The sequence below is a fragment of the Loxodonta africana genome, chromosome 7, assembly GCF_030014295.1.
Source record: "Loxodonta africana isolate mLoxAfr1 chromosome 7, mLoxAfr1.hap2, whole genome shotgun sequence".
Lineage (NCBI taxonomy): Eukaryota > Metazoa > Chordata > Mammalia > Proboscidea > Elephantidae > Loxodonta > Loxodonta africana.
This window is the reverse complement of record NC_087348.1, coordinates 95,188,006-95,205,881: the sequence shown is the minus strand read 5'-3', so window position 1 is coordinate 95,205,881 and position 17,876 is coordinate 95,188,006. Positions and strand designations below refer to the sequence as shown.

General features: G+C 39.9%; 1 protein-coding gene across 4 annotated transcripts in view; it reads left to right on the top strand.

Annotated features, from left to right (window-relative positions):
* Positions 1–17,876, top strand: part of LOC100668003 (serine/threonine-protein kinase PAK 1) — a 165,665-nt gene that overhangs the window by 92,232 nt on the left and 55,557 nt on the right. For 3 of the 4 annotated variants that reach the window (XM_064288735.1, XM_064288736.1, XM_010598168.3), the window contains one exon: positions 13,641–13,851. In XM_064288735.1, the coding sequence (XP_064144805.1) occupies positions 13,662–13,851 (190 nt within the window). In that variant the 5' untranslated portion in view covers positions 13,641–13,661. Of the gene's footprint in view, positions 1–6,442; positions 6,551–13,640; positions 13,852–17,876 lie in introns of those variants that run through there. The other variant, XM_064288737.1, reaches the window with a different exon arrangement.

Here is a 17,876-nt window from a genome sequence, read left to right as displayed (position 1 = left end):
ACATTTTTTAGTCCCTTTTTATTGATTTAATGTTGTCATCTTTTACATAATGACGTCTCTGTTTCCCTGTTTTGAGTGATTTTTTATCTTCATTTATTTTTGTGATTTCCCTATCTGGGTCGATATTTAGTTTCTCTATCCTGTGTTCTAGGCTTGGGTTGTTATCTGATGTTGTTGATTTTCTGACCAGAGGACTCCCTTTAGTATTTCTTGTAGTTTTAGTTTTGTTTTTGCAACTTCCCTAAACTTCTGTTTTTCTGGAAATGTACTGATTTTACCTTCATATTTGAGAGATGGTTTTGTGATTTTTTTCCTTCAAGGCTTTATATATGTCATCCCATGACCTTCTTGCTGGCATGGTTTCTGCTGAGTAGCCTGAGCTTATTCTTACTGACTCTCCTTTGTAGGTGACTTTTTTTTTATCCCTCACCCAGTGCCATTGAGTCGATTCCCCCTAGCAGCTCTTAAAATTCTCTCTTTATCTTTGTTTTGGAGAAGTTTGATTATAATGTGTCTTGGTGACTTTCTTTTGGGATCTACCTTGTGTGGGGTTTGATGAGCATCTTGGATAGTTATCTTCTCATCTTTCATATCAGGGAAGTTTTCTGCCAACAAATCTTCAACAATTCTTTCTGTATTTTCTGTTTTCCCTCCCTGTTCTGGTACTCCGATCACTTGAAGGTTATTTCTCTTGATAGAGTCCCACGTGATTCTTAGGGTTTATTCATTTTTTTAATATTCTTTTATCTGATTTGTCTTCAAATATATTGGTGCCAAGTGTTCTATCTTCAGTCTCACGAATTCTGACTTCCAGTTCCTCAGTACTGCTCGTCTGACTTTCTATTGAGTTGTCTAATACTGTAATTTTATTGTTAATCTTCTGAATTTCTGGTTGCTGTCTCCCTGTGGATTCTTGCAGCCTATTAAATTTTTTATTATGTTCTTTAACCGTCTTAATTTCCTCAGCTGCTTTATCTGTGTGTTCCTTGGCTTGTTCTGCATTTTGCCTGATCTCCTTCCTGATCTCTTGAAGAGTTCTGTATGTTAATCTTTCGTATTTTACCTCTGGTAATTCCAGGAATACCTCTTCATCCGGAAGATTCCATGATTCTTTGTTTTCGGAGCTTATTGAAGCAATCATGGTCTGCTTGTTGTCTCCGAGCCATCTATAAGTTATTGTATTAATTTATTTTATGGTTGCTTACTGTGTCTTAGCTTCTTGCTTTGTTTTGTTTTGATATATTCAGATAGGCTTCTGGAGTGTTCCAGCTTGATTATTGGAGCCTTTGAAGCTGTAATGTCCTGTCACCAAATAGCTAGAGATATTACCAGGTATATGAGCCTTGGAGTCCATTCACTGTTTTTGTATGGATTCAGCTCAGGTGTCCAGGTAGTCGGTCACCAAGTGTGTGGTGCAGTCTCTCACCTGTGGTGTTAGAGAAGCAGTGGTGATTGGTGTATGCACAGGTTTCTTATTGCAGCAGGAGGTCATGCTCTGAACAAGGCCGGGGGCTGACAACTGTCCCCCGAGTGTCTGTGAGGAAGGCGTGTCCCTGTTCTCTTGAGTGTACACATGGGTGGATTCTGCAGCCATGCCATAGGCATCGAGTGCTTTTGACCGTAAGGACTGAGAGGCACCACTTACCCTTGGACCCCTGTCATAGATGGCTAGGTGACATGGGTGCAGCCACCAGTCCTCAGGCCCCTGATGTGGGTAGGTGAGGACCCTGCTTAGTAGGGTCTCTACCGCACAGCTGAAACAGTTAAAGTCAGGCCTCAGGTACATACACCCTTGCTCTGTAACAACAAAGGCCTGGCTACTGAAATGGGACCACATGGGTCCATGCAGGGGTGAAAGGCATTCAATGTCCATGGACCATTTGTACCTGGACAGGAGCCACTTCTGCCCTAAGTTTCCAGCATAGGGGAACCAGCAGATTATTTCTACCCCGTTTATTAATTTCTTCCTTCTCCAAGGCCAGGAGAGTGGCTCAGGACATGCAGTAGGACCTATCTCAGGCCCAGGGAATTCGACTGTCACTGAAGCTGGCTTAGGGCCTGGGGCAGAGGGAGGAGGGATCAGATAAATGGGAGAGAGTTCTTTTGACAGGGGCGTTTTTAGATTCACGTGGTAAATTAGATGCGAGCACTTAACTTTTGCCAAGGGCTCTGTTCTTCGCTGATTCCTGAGGCTTGAGTAGATTCTAATGCTCACTCTCTGTGGCTGAAAATGCTATATCCAGCATGCTATCGTCAGCCTGCCACAGTCGTGCCAGGGGTTTGGGGCTGAGGGGCACCATTTCCCACCGAGTCAGGTCTGGCAGCTCCGCGCTGCTTCTGAACTGTCTCTCCTTCCATCTGCCGCTCAGTCCAATTTCTTAACTTTGCCTTATCAAAGTTCAGGGCTTCTAGTTTTTCATATATATAATTGATTCACTTGTTTTTTCAAGTGTTTTTTGTAAGAGGGACCACTGGAGGCACCTGACTAGTCCACCATCTTGGCCCCATCTCCTCTGCAGCTGCTTTTTAAAGATCTTCAGCAAAATTTTACTTGTGTATGATATTAATGATATTGTTTGATAATTTCCACATTTGGTTGGATCACCTGTCTTGGGAATAGGCATAAATATGGATCTCTTCCAGTCGGTAGGCCAGGTAGCTGCCTTCCAGATTTCTCGCCATAGATGAATGAGCACTTACAGCACTGCATTTGTTTGTTGGAACATCTCAATTGGTATTCTGTCAATTCCTAGAGCCTTGTTTTCTCCAGTGCCTTTGGTGCAACTTGGACTTCTTCCTTCCGTACCATCAGCTCCTTATCTTATGCTACCTACTGAAATGGTTGAATATCAACCAATTCTTTTTGGTATAGTGACTCTGATTATTCCTTCCATCTTCTTTTGCTTCTTCCTGTGTTGTTTAATATTTTCCCTGTGGAATCCTCCAGTATTGCAACTTGAGGCTTGAATTTTTTCTTCAGTTTTTTCAGCTTGAGAAATGCCGAGCATGTTTTTCTGTTTTGGATTTCTATCTCCAGGTCTTTTCACATGTCATTATAGTACTTAACTTTGTCTTCTCGAGCTGCCTGTTTTTTTGTAGGTGCCCTTTATTGTGTTGAGAAATTTCCCTTCTATACCTATTGTGTTGAGAAATTTCCCTTCTATATCTATTGTGTTGAGAAATTTCCCTTCTGTACCTATTGTGTTGAGAGTTTTTGTCAAGACTGAGTGTTGGACTTTGTCAGATGCCTTGTCTGTGTCAATTTAGATGATCATGTGATTATTTTATTTTATTTATGTGATGGATTACATTGATATTCTAAAGTTGAATCATCCATGCATATCTGGGTATGAACCCCACTTGGTCGTGGTGTATTATTTTTCTGATATGATACTGAATTCTGTTGGCTAGAATTTTGTTGAGAATTTTTACGTCTATGTTCATGAGAGACATTGGTCTGTAATTTTCCTTTTTTGTAGTGTCTATGCCCGATTTTGGTATTAGGGTTATGCTGGCTTCATAGAACGAATTCAGAAATATTACTTCCTTTTCTATGTTCTAAAATAATTTGAGTAGTACTGGTATAAGCCCTTCTCTGAATGTTTGGTAGAATTCTCCAGCGAAGCCATCTGGGCCAGGGCTTTTTTTTGTTGGGAGTTTTTTATTACCTTTTCAGTCTCTTCTCTTGTTATGGGTCTGTTCAGATTTTCATCATCAGTTCGTGTTAGTTTGGATAGGTAGTGTGTTTTGAGAAATTTGTCCGTTTCTTCTAGGTTTTCAAAATTTTTGGAGTGTGTTTTTTCATAGTACTCTGTTATGGTACTTTTTATTTCATTTGGATCTTTTGTAATGTCCCCATTCCATTTCTTATTTGCATCCTCGCCTGTTTTTCTTTTGTCAGTTTGGGCAGTGGTTTGTTGATCCTTGCGGAGGGCCAAGTTTTGGTTTTGTTGATTATTTCTATTGTTTTTCTATTCTCTATTTCATTTATTTCTGCTCTGATCTTTATTATTTCCTTTCTTCTGGTGGCTGTGGGCTTCTTTTGCTGTTCTAAAAGCTTATAATTTAGCAGTGGGTGGTAAAAATGAAGACATAAATTATTATAATACAAGTCTACATTCCAAATTTCAAGGATAATTTTGAAGAAGTTTCTGATACACTAGAGGATGACTAAATATTGTCTTAGAGGCAGGATTTTGATGCTTATTCTTTATGAATGAAAGAGGGAATTGCTGGAATTTCCTGCAGTAGATTCTACTGAAAGAACAGCCTCAGACTAAAGAATGGGGCATTTCTACCCTTTTGGTTTTGCTCCAGCTCATGATTTTTTCGGTTTTCTTCTCTGAGGAAACATTTGCACATGTGTAAGATACATATCCAGTAGTTTTCTCAAACTGTGAATGCTTTTGAGTTTCTTTTATCTAATCCATTATAAACATTTATGGGTTAGTTCAGATGCTGCTTCTTCAAAAAAACCCTTGAACTCCTTTCACCTTCAACTTGGAAGCAATATCTTCTTGTTGAATTCTCATTTCTCTTTTGTATCCTTAGTTTTCATACCATGTATCATGTCCATGACTTATTTTCCTTACTAAGAACTCCTTCAAGGCAAAGTATGTATTGCTGTGGAAACTTCTGATTACTTCAAATGTTTATCAGATCTACTGTGAACCAGATACTATACTAGGGACTTGTTGGAATGCAGGGGTGGCAAAATCAGGCTCAGTTGGTGAGGAACATTCTGGCTCCTGGGGAAGACATACCTTTAAATAAGTAATTTGAACATATAAAAATAAATGTGATAACCTTGGAAATATACCCATTGTCTTAGGAGCATGGAAGAGGGGGACATCTAATTTCTTGGAGGTGAGAACAATTCCTAAGGGCTTCACAGAAGAAGTGACAGTTGAATAAAGCCTTGAAGTATAAGTGAATTCACAGCTTGAGAGAATAAGAAAATTGGTGTTCTAGGTAGAGGGAACAGCATGTGCAAAAGAATGGGAAGTGTGAAAGCTCTGGTATGTTTGAGGAAGTTCAAGAAGTTGGGTGTGGCTAGAGTGTAAAGGGAATTAAAGGGAGTAATAGTGGTGGGAGGAGCCCTGGTGGTACAGCGGTTAAGCACTAACTGAAAGGTTGGGGTTTGAACCCACTAGCTACTCTGCGGGAGAGATGTAAGAATTACAGCTTCGGAAACCCTCTGGGGCAGTTTTACTCTGTCCTGTAGGATCACTGGAAACCCTGGTGGCATAGCAGTTAGGAGCTACAGCTGCTAACCAAAAAGGTTGACAGTTTGAATCCACCAGGCATTCCTTGGAAACTCTGTGAGGCAGTTCTACTCTGCCCTGTAGGGTCCCTATGAGTTGGAAATGACTTGATGGCAACGGGTTTGTTTTTTTTTTTTTTTTAAAATAGGGTGACTGTGAATCCTATAGGGTCACTATGGAATCAACTTGATAGCAGCAGGTAGTAGTGGTGGAGGTAACACTTGTGAATGTGCTCTGCCAGGTAATGGAAGACCTCATAAAGCAAGCTGAGAAATTTAGCTTTTATTCTGGGATGTCAGTAAAAGGTTTTAACAGAGAAGTCGTGTGTTTAGGATCACTGATGATGTGTAAAAAACTGAGGAAGAAACTGGATGCAGGAAATCAGTTCTTCATTTATCAGGAAATGTTAAAAGATGTCTATAGATTTTATTCATGGCTTTATAAGTAATTGACAATTCAAGAAGTGGTTTTCAAATCTGGTTGTGTGTTGAAATCACTAATTTTTAAAAATACACAGATTTTTGGCCCTAACCCAGCCATACTAAATCCAAATTTGTGGGAGATCAAGCTATCGTACCTATATTTCTAAAATGCTCTTGGTGATTTTCATGCAGATTTTTAGAAGCCATTAGTCTCTAAAGCAACGTTGTGTGTGACTCCAAGGAGCTTAAATCCTCAATAAACCCATAACCCACTGCCATCGAGTCGATCCGACTCATAGCAACCCTATAGGACAGAGTAGAACTGCCTGTAGAGTTTCCAAGGAGCACCTGGCGGATTCGTACTGCTGACCTTTTGGTTAACAGCTGTAGCATTTAACCACTATGCCACCAGGGGTTCCAAAATCCTCAGTAGTCATGGTTAAATATATAATTTTCATTGTAGCATGGAAGAAGAATGAGAAACTTTATTAACCCTGGATGCATTTATATCTACCCATTGTATTCATTGTTAAGGATACTTATTTATTTTAAGGTAGTAACATCTGTCTTCATTAAAGTTACCATATCATAGGGATTTCTTTCCTTCCTTTTAAATTTTTAATTCTTCTATTTCCAGAAGCATTCGAGGTTGCCAATAAATTCAACACCATATGGGACAGGATGATTACTCCATTGACCTTCCTATATTTAGACCAAAGTAGAATTTTAGAACAGGGGGATACTGGAGAGATGATATAGTTGGCAGACTTTTTCTGTGGCTATCCAAATCCAGTCTCATTCGCAAATCACTCAACTTTGCAAGTACTCAACTCTGCCTTTGTAGTGTGGAAGAAGCCATAGACAGTAAGTAAATGAATGGGCATGGCTTGTCCCAGTAAAGCTATTTACAAAAACAGGCAGCTTTCCTTACCTCTGATACAGTGCATCTCATAGAGGGAAAATGGCTCGCCTAAAATTATAAAATTAGAGGCTGACAGAGAAATTACTACATGTGGAATGCTGTTGTTGTTGGGTGCCGTTGAGTCGATTCTGACTCATAGCGACCCTATGCACAACCGGATGAAACACTGCCCGGTCCTGCGCCATCATTACAGTCACTGTTAAGCTTGAGCTCATTGTTGCAGCCACTGTGTCAATCCACCTTGTTGAGAGTCTTCCTCTTTTCCACTGACTCTGTACTTTGCTAAGCATGATGTCCTTCACTAGGGATTGATCCCTCCTGACAACATGCCCAAAGTATGTAAGGCACAGTCTCACCATCCTTGCTTCCAAGGAGCATTCTGGTTGTACTTCCTCCAAGACAGATTTGTTCGTTCTTTTGGCAGTCCATGGTGTAATCAATATTTTTGGCCAACACCACAATTCAAAGGCGTCAATTCTTCTTTGGTCTCCCTTATTCATTGTTCAGCTTTCACATGTATACGATGTGATTGAAATTAAGGCGTACCTTAGTCTTCAGGGTGACATCTTTGCTTTTCAACACTTTAAAGAGGTCCTTTGCAGCAGATTTACCCAATGCAATGCGTCTTTTGATTACTTGACTGCTGCTTCCATGGGCGTTGATTGTGGATCCAAGTAAAACGAAATCCTTGAAAACTTCAGTCTTTTCTCCGTTTATCGTGATGTTGCTTATTGGTCCAGTTGTGAGGATTTTTGTTTTCTTTATGTTGAGGTGCAATACACACTGAAGGCTGTAGTCTTTGATCTTCATTAGTAAGTGCTTCAAGTCCTTTTCACTTTCAGCAAGCAAGGTTGTATCATATGCATAACGCAGGATGTTAATGAGTCTTCCTCCAGTCCTGATGCCCCATTCTTCATATACTCCAGCTTCTCGGATTATTTGCTCAGCATATAGATTGAATAGGTATGGTGAAAGGATACAACCCTGATGCACACCTTTCCTGACTTTAAACCAATCAGCATCCCCTTGTTCTGTCCGAACAACTGCCACTTGATCTATGTAAAGGCTCCTCGTGAGCACAATTAAGTGTTTTGGAATTCCCATTCTTCCCAGTGTTATCCATAACTTGTTATGATCCACACAGTCGAATGCCTTTGCATAGTAAATAAAACCTAGGTAAACATCCTCTGGTATTCTCTGCTTTCAGCCAGGATCCATCTGACATTAGCAGTGATATCCCTGGTTCCACATCCTCTTCTGAAACCAGCCTGAGTTTCTGGCAGTTCTCTGTTGATATACTGCTGCAGCCGTTTTTGAATGATCTTCAGCAAAGTTTTGTTTGCGTGTGATATTAATGATATTGTTCTATAATTTCTGCATTTGGTCAGATCACCTTTCTTGGGAATAGGCATAAATGTGGATCTCTTGCAGTCAGTTGGCCAGGAAGCTGTCTTCCATATTTCTTGGCATAGGTGAGTGAGCACCTCCAGCGCTGCATGTGTTTATTGAAACTTCTCAGTTGATATTCCATCAATTCCTGGAGCCTTGCTTTTCGCCAATGCCTTCAGAGCAGCTTGGACTTCTTCCTTCAGTACCATCAGTTCCCGATCATATGCTACCTGTTGAAATGGTTGAAAATTGACTAATTCTTTTTGGTATAATGACTGTGTATTCCTTCCATCTTTTTTTTTTTTATTAACTTTTATTGAGCTTCAAGTGAACGTTTACAAATCAAGTCAGTCTGTCACATATAAGTTAATATACATCTTACTCCTTACTCCCACTTGCTCTCCCCGTAATGAGTCAGCCCTTCCAGTCTCTCCTTTTGTGAAAACTGGCCGCCTCCAACTCTCTCTATCCTCCCATCCCCCGTCCAGACAGGAGATGCCAACACAGTCTCAAGTGTCCACCTGATATTATTAGCTCACTCTTTATCAGCATCTCTCTCCCACCCACTGTCCAGTCCCTTTCATGTCTGATGAATTGTCTTCGGGGATGGTTCCCGTCCTGTGCCAACAGAAGGTTTGGGGACCATGACCGCCGGGATTCCTCTAGTCACATCCAGACCATTAAGTATGGTCTTTTTATGAGAATTTGGGGTCTGCATCCCACTTATCTGCTGCTCCCTCAGGGGTTCTCTATTGTGCTCCCTGTGAGGGCAGTCATCGATTGTGGCCGGGCACCAACTAGTTCTTCTGTTCTCAGGATAATGTAAGTCTCTGGTTCATGTGGCCCTCTCTGTCTCTTGGGCTCTTAGTTGTCGTGTGACCTTGGTGTTCTTCATTCTCCTTTCCTCCAGGTAGGTTGAGACCAGTTGATGCATCTTAGATGGCCGCTTGTTAGCTTTTAAGACCCCAGATGCCACATTTCAAAGTGGGATGCAGAATGTTTTCCTAATAGAATTATTTTGCCAATTGACTTAGAAGTCCCCTTAAACCATGGTTCCCAAACCCCCGCCCTTGCTCCGCTGACCTTTGAAGTATTCAGTTTATCCCGGAAGCTTCTTTGCTTTTGGTCCAGTCCAGTCCAGTTGAGCTGACCTTCCATGTATTGAGTGTTGTCCTTCCCTTCACCTAAAGCAGTTCTTTTCAGCTAATTAATCAGTAAAAAAACCCTCTCCCATCCTCCCTCCCTCCCCCCTTCGTAACCACAAAAGTATGTTTTCTTCTCAGTTTATATTATTTCTCAAGATCTTATAATAGTCGTCTTAAACAATATTTGTCCTTTTGCCTCTGACTGATTTCGGTCAGCATAATGCCTTCCAGGTTCCTCCATGTTATGAAATGTTTGACAGATTCGTCACTGTTCTTTATCGATGTGTAGTATTCCATTGTGTGAATATACCACAATTTATTTACCCATTCATCCATAGATGGACACCTTGGTTGCTTCCAGCTTTTTGCTATTGTAAACAGAGCTGCAATAAACATGGGTGTGCATATATCTGTTTGTGTGAAGGCTCTTGTTTCTCTAGGGTATATTCCGAGGAGTGGGATTTCTGGGTTGTATGGTAATTCTATTTCTAACTGTTTAAGATAATGCCAGATAGATTTCCAAAGTGGTTGTACCATTTTACATTCCCACCAGCAGTGTATAAGAGTTCCAATCTCTCCACAGCCTCTCCAACATTTATTATTTTGTGTTTTTTGGATTAATGCCAGCCTTGTTGGAGTGAGATGGAATCTCATCGCAGTTTTAATCTGCATTTCTCTAATGGCTAATGATCGAGAGCATTTTCTCATGTATCTGTTAGCTGCCTGAATATCTTCTTTAGTGAAGTGTGTGTTCATATCCTTTGCCCACTTCTTGATTGGGTTGTTTGTCTTTTTGTGGTTGAGTTTTGACAGAATCATATAGGTTTTAGAGATGAGGTGCTGGTCGGAGATGTCATAGCTGAAAATTCTTTCCCAGTCTGTAGGTGTTCTTTTTACTCTTTTGGTGAAGCCTTTAGATGAGCATAGGTGTTTGATTTTTAGGAGCTCCCAGTTATCTGGTTTCTCTTCGTCGTTTTTGGTAATGTTTTGTATTCTGTTTATGCCTTGTATTAGGGCTCCTAACGTTGTCCCTATTTTTTCTTCCATGATCTTTATCGTTTTAGTCTTTATGTTTAGGTCTTTGATCCACCTGGAGTTAGTTTTTGTACATGGTGTGAGGTATGGGTCCTGTTTCATTTTTTTGTAAATGGATATCCAGTTATGCCAGCACCATTTGTTAAAAAGACTATCTTTTCCCCAATTAACTGATACTGGGCCTTTGTCAAATATCAGCTGCTCATACGTGGATGGATTTATATCTGGGTTCTCAGTTCTGTTCCACTGGTCTATGTGCCTGTTGTTGTACCAGTACCAGGCTGTTTTGACTACTGTGGCTGTATAATAGCTTCTGAAATCAGGTAGAGTGAGGCCTCCCACTTTCTTCTTTTTCAGTAATGCTTTGCTTATCCGAGGCTTCTTTCCCTTCCATATGAAATTGGTGATTTGTTTCTCTATCACCTTAAAAAATGACATTGGAATTTGGATCGGAAGTGCATTGTATGTATAGATGGCTTTTGGTGGAATAGACATTTTTACTATGTTAAGTCTTCCTATCCATGAGCAAGGTATGTTTTTCCACTTAAGTATGTCCTTTTGAATTTCTTGTAGTAGAGCTTTGTAGTTTTCTTTGTATAGGTCTTTTACATCCTTGGTAAGATTTATTCCTAAGTATTTTATCTTCTTGGGGGCTACTGTGAATGGTATTGATTTGGTTATTTCCTCTTCGGTGTTCTTTTTGTTGATGTAGAGGAATCCAAGTGATTTTTGTATGTTTATTTTATAACCTGAGACTCTGCCAAACTCTTCTATTAGTTTCAGTAGTTTTCTGGAGGATTCCTTAGGGTTTTCTGTGTGTGAGATCATGTCACCTGCAAATAGAGATAATTTTACTTCCTCCTTGCCAATCCGGCTGCCTTTTATTTCTTTGTCTAGCCTAACCCCTGGCTAGGACTTGTAGCACGATGTTGAATAAGAGCGGTGATAAAGGGCATCCTTGTCTGGTTCCTGTTCTCAAGGGCAATGCTTTCAGGTTCTCTCCGTTTAGAGTGATGTTGCCTGTTGGCTTTGCATAGATGCCCTTTATTATGTTGAGGAATTTTCCTTCAATTCCTATTTTAGTTAGAGTTTTTATCATAAATGGGTGTTGGACTTTGTCAGATGCCTTTTCTGCATCAATTGATAAGATCATGTGGTTTTTGTCTTTTGTTTTATTTATGTGGTGGATTGCATTAATGGTTTTTCTGATATTAAACCAGCCTTGCATACCTGGTATAAATCCCACTTGATCGTGGTGAATTATTTTTTTGATATGTTGTTGAATTCTATTGGCTAGAATTTTGTTGAGGATTTTTGCATCTATGTTCATGAGGGATATAGGTCTGTAATTTTCTTTTTTTGTAATGTCTTTACCTGGTTTTGGTATCAGGGAGATGGTGGCTTCATAGAATGAGTCCATCTTCTTTTGATGCTTCCTGTGTCATTTAATATTTACCCCATGGAATCCTTCACTATTGCAACTTGAGTCTTGAATTTTTTCCTCAGTTCCTTCAGTTTGAGAAATGCCAAACACGTTCTTCCCTTTTGGCTTTCTATCTCCAGCTCTTTGCATGTGTCATTGTAATACTTTACCTTGTTTTCCTGAGTCGCACTTTGAAATCTTCTATTCAGTTCTTTTCCTTTATCCTTTCTTCCTTTTGCTTCAGCTGCTCAGTGTTCATGAGCAATTTTCAGAGCCTCCTCTGACATCCATTTTGGTCTTTTCTTTCTTTCTTGTCTTTTCAATAACTTCTTGCTTTCTTCATGTATGATGCCCCTGATGTCATTCCACAACTCGTCTGGTCTTCGGTCACTAGTGTTCAGTGCGTCAAATCTATCCTTCAGATGGTCTCTAAATTCAGGTGGGATATACTCAAGGTCGTTTTTTGGCTCTCGTGGACTTGCTCTGATTTTCTTCAGTTTCAGCTTGAACTTGCATGTGAGCAATTGATGGTCTGTTCCACAGTTGGCCCCTGGCCTTGTTCTGACTGATGATATTGAGCTTTTGCATCCTTTCTTTCCACAGATATAGTCAGTTTGATTCCTGTGTGTTCTATCTGGCGAGATCCATGTGTATAGTCGCCGTTTATGTTGGTTGAAGAAGGTATTTGCAATGAAGAAGTTGTTGGTCTTGCAAAATTCTATCATTCGATCTCTGGCATTGTTTTTGTCACCAAGGCCATGTTTTCCAACTGCTAATCCTTCTTCTTTGTTTCCAACTTTTTCATTCCAATTACCAGTAATTATCAATGCATCCTGATTGCATGTTTGATCAATTTCAGACTGCAGCAGCAGATAAAAATCGTCTATTTCTTTATCTTTGGCCCTAGTGGTTGGTACGTAAATTTGAATAATAGTTGTATTAAATGGTCTTCCTTGTAGGCGTATGGATATTATCCTATCACTGACAGCGTTGTACTTCAGGATAGATCTTGAAATGTTCTTTTTGACGATGAATGCAACACCATTCCTCTTCCAAGTTGTCATTCCCAGCATAGTGTATTATATGATTTTCTGATTCAAAATGGCCAATAGCAGTCCATTTCAGCTCACTAATGCCTAGGATATCGATGTTTATGCATTCCATGTCATTTCTGATGATTTCCAATTTTCCTAGATTCATACTTCAGACATTCCAGGCTCTGATTATTAGTGGATGTTTGCAGCTGTTTCTTCTTATTTTGAGTCATGCCACATCAGCAAATGAAGGTCCCCAAAGCTTTACTCCATCCACGTCATTAAGGTTGACTCTACTTTGAGGAGGCAGTTCTTCCCCCAGTCATCTTTTGAGTGCCTTCCAACCTGGGGTGCTCAACTTCCAGCACTATGTCAGACAATCTTCTGCTGCTATTCATAAGGTTTTCACTGGCTAATGCTTTTAAGAAGTAGACTGCCGGATCCTTCTTCCTAATCTGTCTTAGTCTGGAAGCTCAGCTGAAACCTGCCCTCCATGGGTGACCCTGTTGGTATCTGAATACCAGTGGCATAGCTTCCAGCATCACAGCAACATGTAAGCCCCCACAATACAGCAAACTGACAGATACGTGGGGAGGGAATGCTGTTAGTAGCTTTAATTAATCTTCATATATATGAATAAATAAAATTTTTCTCAAGGTAGTAAGTGGTACTGTGATGTAGACTCAATTTTGCTAGACCAAATTTATGCTTTTTCAACCACATCATGGTGGCTCTTTGTGCTAACCAATGCCTGAGATATGGGAATGTAGAGAAGAGCAAGGTCCTTGGGAATTTTGAGATTTGCTTCACACAGAGTAGGCATTTATATCTTTGAGCATTGTTGCCTGCATAGCCATGCAATCAGACAACAGTAGTCATGGTATTTAGTGGAAGATCTTGAGGGGCCCTGAGGGGTTATGTAATTTGGATTATTTTTAAAATTTTAACGTGTATTTCTCTTTGCTCAAAAGTAATAAAAGAATTATATTCTTCTTTCTGATTACAGTAGCTGCTGGTGGTGGTGACAATGTCAAATAACGGCCTAGACATTCAAGATAAACCCCCAGCCCCTCCGATGAGAAACACCAGCACTATGATTGGAGCTGGCAGCAAAGATGCTGGAACCCTAAACCACGGTTCCAAACCTCTGCCTCCAAACCCAGAGGAGAAGAAAAAGAAGGACCGATTTTACCGATCCATCTTACCTGGAGATAAAAGTACAGTATTTCATTTTTTCAACATTTCTATGCTTAAAAAAAAAAATTTTTTTTTTTTTTGGTAGTGTGGATACAGGATCTGCCCTTCCTAGAGTTTATCTTTATTTTCCTATCATGCCTCCCCACCCACCCCGGTTTAATATCTCCTTTCTGTTTTCTTCCTAAAGTAGCTAAAGCCAAAAGGAAGATAAACTCATTTTGTGCTCCATTTAGTATTTCTGAGCAAAATTCTAGGAGAATAATTATGCTCTTGTTAGATTTTGAACAATCTGAAGCTGTTTTTTTTAAAATTCTTTAACTGCTTATGATATCCAAAATATAAGCAATATTGAAATGTCTTCATTTGGAAATGTTTTGTTTCCAAACTAGTTTCATTTGGAATGTCTTCTTTCCAAATTCTTGATTGCCTCTTCTTTATTTGGATCTTCTGGTCTCATACCCAGAGATCAGAATTAAATATAGTAAGATGGGTAAGTAGAAGCTGAGAGAAGGAAGCAGAGATAACTAGGACTCAGCATGAGTTCATTAAGAATAAGTCGTACAGCAGCCTCATATCCTTTTTATTGAAAATTTTTTCTGGAAGAAGAAATGGGATTTTAAAAATGCATCTGATGAAGTCACTGGGGTCTGTATGGACAAGGTGGTGAAATAGAGGTTTGAGTGCCCTCATGATAGATGACTTCTTGTTTGGCCCAAAAAATGTTGATTTGAGTGGCTGTTGATCTTAAGTAGAGTTCTTGGTCATGTTCTTGTGCCATGCTGAAGAAATTGGCTTTCTCTTTGTAAATTGTTATCATGAGCTTTTTGTTTAGATGGAGCTGATTCAGATCCAAGGAGCCCTGGTGGTGCAGTGGTTAAGCGCTTAGCTGCTAACAGAAAGGTTGGAGGTTCAAACCCACCAGTGTCTCTGCGGGAGAAAAGGCCTGGTGATCTGCTTCTGTAAAGATTAACCAAAAACCTGTTGCCATTGAGTCAATTCTGACTCATAGTGACCCTATAGGATAGAGTAGAACTGCCCCATAGGGTTTCCAAGGAGCACCTGGTAGATTCGAACTGCCGACCTTTTGGTTAGCAGCCATAGCTCTTAACCACTATGGCACCAGGGTTTTTTATGGCGTAGGAAACCCTATGGCGCAGTTCTCCTCTGTCCTATAGGATCACCATGAGTTGGAATCAACTTGACAGCAGTCGGTTTGGTTTGATTGGTTCAAATCCTGGATTCACCACTGACCAGCTCTGTGACCTTAGGCATGTCAGTTAACCCCTTTGATCTTTAGTTTTTTTGTCCCAAAAATTGGTGTAATATCTCACATAGTTGTCATAAAGATTATCTGTAAGGTTTGTAATACGGTACCTTCCACACAGGAGGTACTCAGGTGTTAGTTCATTTGTCTTTACTCATTTGTTAATGAGTCGAAGCTTGGAGGCTAGTAGACTAGCTAGTAGATTACTTGATAAAATCAGAATTGGGATTCAAAGAAACTTGGAACAGTAGGTCAGATATAACAAGAACAATGGTGAAGTGCAGAAAATATCTTACAATGCAGAAAAATATTACTGCACATCTACAGGTCAGAGGAGATGGTAGATGATAGTATCATTGACCAAATGGGAACACTTGAAGAGGAACAAGTCTGGAGGGTTGGTGGTTGGAGAACAGGAAAGATGATGACTTTAGACACATTGCATCTGAAGTGCAAAGATAATGTTGGACACATCACATTTGAGGTGTCTTCAGTGGAGATGTCTAATAGGCAGTGATGTTGCATATATAGTAGGTATTTGTTGAATAACTGAAATGAGAGCTGTTAAGTACTTTTTAAGGAGTATTTTGGGCCTGTGTTTTTGTATATGTGTGCCTGTTCCCCTACTCCACTTTCATTGTAAGCTTTTCAGGTTATGAATAGAAGTATGGGTAGTTTTTAACTTTTTCTTAACTGGCTAACTCATTTATATAGTAGCTGCTATTTTCTGGGTATAGGGGCTATGATCTAGGTGGTGTCACCCTGCCCTGAAACCTTCTCCCACATATATAGCTACTTTGTTTATCCCTCAATTTAGAGTTTTTATTTTTAATATTATATTTTACCAAACATAGTTCTTGATCCCTATAAATAGACTTCAGCCCAAGTGTGTACATGTGATGAGATAAGACTTAAAATTTTAAAGTTTAAATTGTTATTGCTAACTCAAACTGGGAAAGACCATAAGATTCCTGTCCGATGAATGTTATCACAGTTGAAAACTTTTGTGCTTCAAAGGATGTTATCAAAAAAGTGAAAAGACAGTCCAGAGAATGGGAGAAAATTTTTGCAAATCATCTATCTGATAAAGTAATAAATAAGAAAATTACAACTCAAAAATTAAAAAAATAAATAATCCAATTAAAAAATAGTCAAAGAATCTGAATAGACATTTTTCCGAGGAAAATACACAAATGGCCAATAAGCACATGAAAAGATGCCCAACATTATTAGTCATCAGGCAAATGCAAATCAAAGCTACTTGATACCCAGAAGGTGCGTTAGAATCAAAAAGATAGATGATGATAAGCTTTGGTGGAGATATGAAGAAAGTAAACCTCATACACTGCTGGTGGCAATATAAAATGGTTCAGCTCCTTTGGAAAACAGTTTGGCTGTTCCTCAAAAAGGTTAAGCATATATACCACCCTGGGTATATAGCCAAGAGGATGAGAGCTTATGTCAGCACAAAAGCTTTGTACACAGACATTCAAGCAGCTAACAGACATATGAAGAAATGCTCCTGATCATTAGCCATTAGAGAAATGCAGATCAAAACTGCAGTGAGATACCATCTCACCCTGACATTACTGGCACACACACACACACACACACACACACACAGAGCAAATAACAAATGTTGGAGAGGTTGTGGGGAGATTGGAACTCTTATGCATTGCTGGTGGGAATATAAAATGGTACAATCACTATGGCAAACAATATGGCACCTCCTTAAAAAGCTAGAAATAGAAATACCATACAATCCAGCATTCCCGTTTCTAGCAATATATCCTAGAGAAATAAGAGCTGTCACACGAATAGACACACGTACACCCATGTTCATTGCAGCATTATTCACAATAGCAAAAAGATGGAAACAACCTAAATGCCCATCAACAGATGAATGGATAAGCAAATTATGGTACATACACACAGTGGAGTACTATGCAATGATAAGGAACAATGATGAATCTGTGAAACATCTCATAATCTGGAGGACGTTATCTTGAGTGCTATAAGTCAATCAGAAAAGGGTAAGTATTGTATGGAACCATTATTATAAAAACCCGAGGAAAGGTTTACACGCAGAAAAAAAAACCAACGATCTTTGTTATGAGGGAGAGGAGTGGTGGGGAGGGGATATCACTATCTAGATAGTAGACAAGTGTTAACTTTGGTGAAGGGAAAGACAACACACAGTTATAGGAGAAGTCAGCACAGCTTGACCAAGGCAAAGCCATAGATGCTTCCTAGACACATCGCAACACCTTGAGGGACTGGGTTACTGGGGCGGAGGGCTGGGGACCATGGTCTAAGGGAACATCTAGGTCAGTTGGCACAGCATAGTTCATGAAGAAAATATTCTGCATCCTACTTTGATTAGTAGCATCTAGGGTCTTAAAGCTTGACGGTAGCCATCTAAAATATACTTTTGGTCCCATCATGTCCAGAGCAAAGGTAAATGAAAAAAAAAAAACAAAGACACAAGGCAAATATTAGTCCAAAGGACTAAGGGACCACATGAGCTGCAGTCTCCACCATTCTGAGCCCAGAAGAACTGGATGTTGCCCAACTACCACCACTGACTATTCTGACAGGGATCACAGTAGAGGGTTCCAGACAAAGTGGGAGAAAAATATAGAACAAAATTCAAATTCACAAAAGAAGACCACTTACTGGTCTCATGGTGACTGGAGGAACCCCTGAGGCTATGGCCCCTGGACACCCTGCTAACTCAGAACTGAAAACCACTCCTGAAGCCCACCTTTCAGCCAAAGGTTA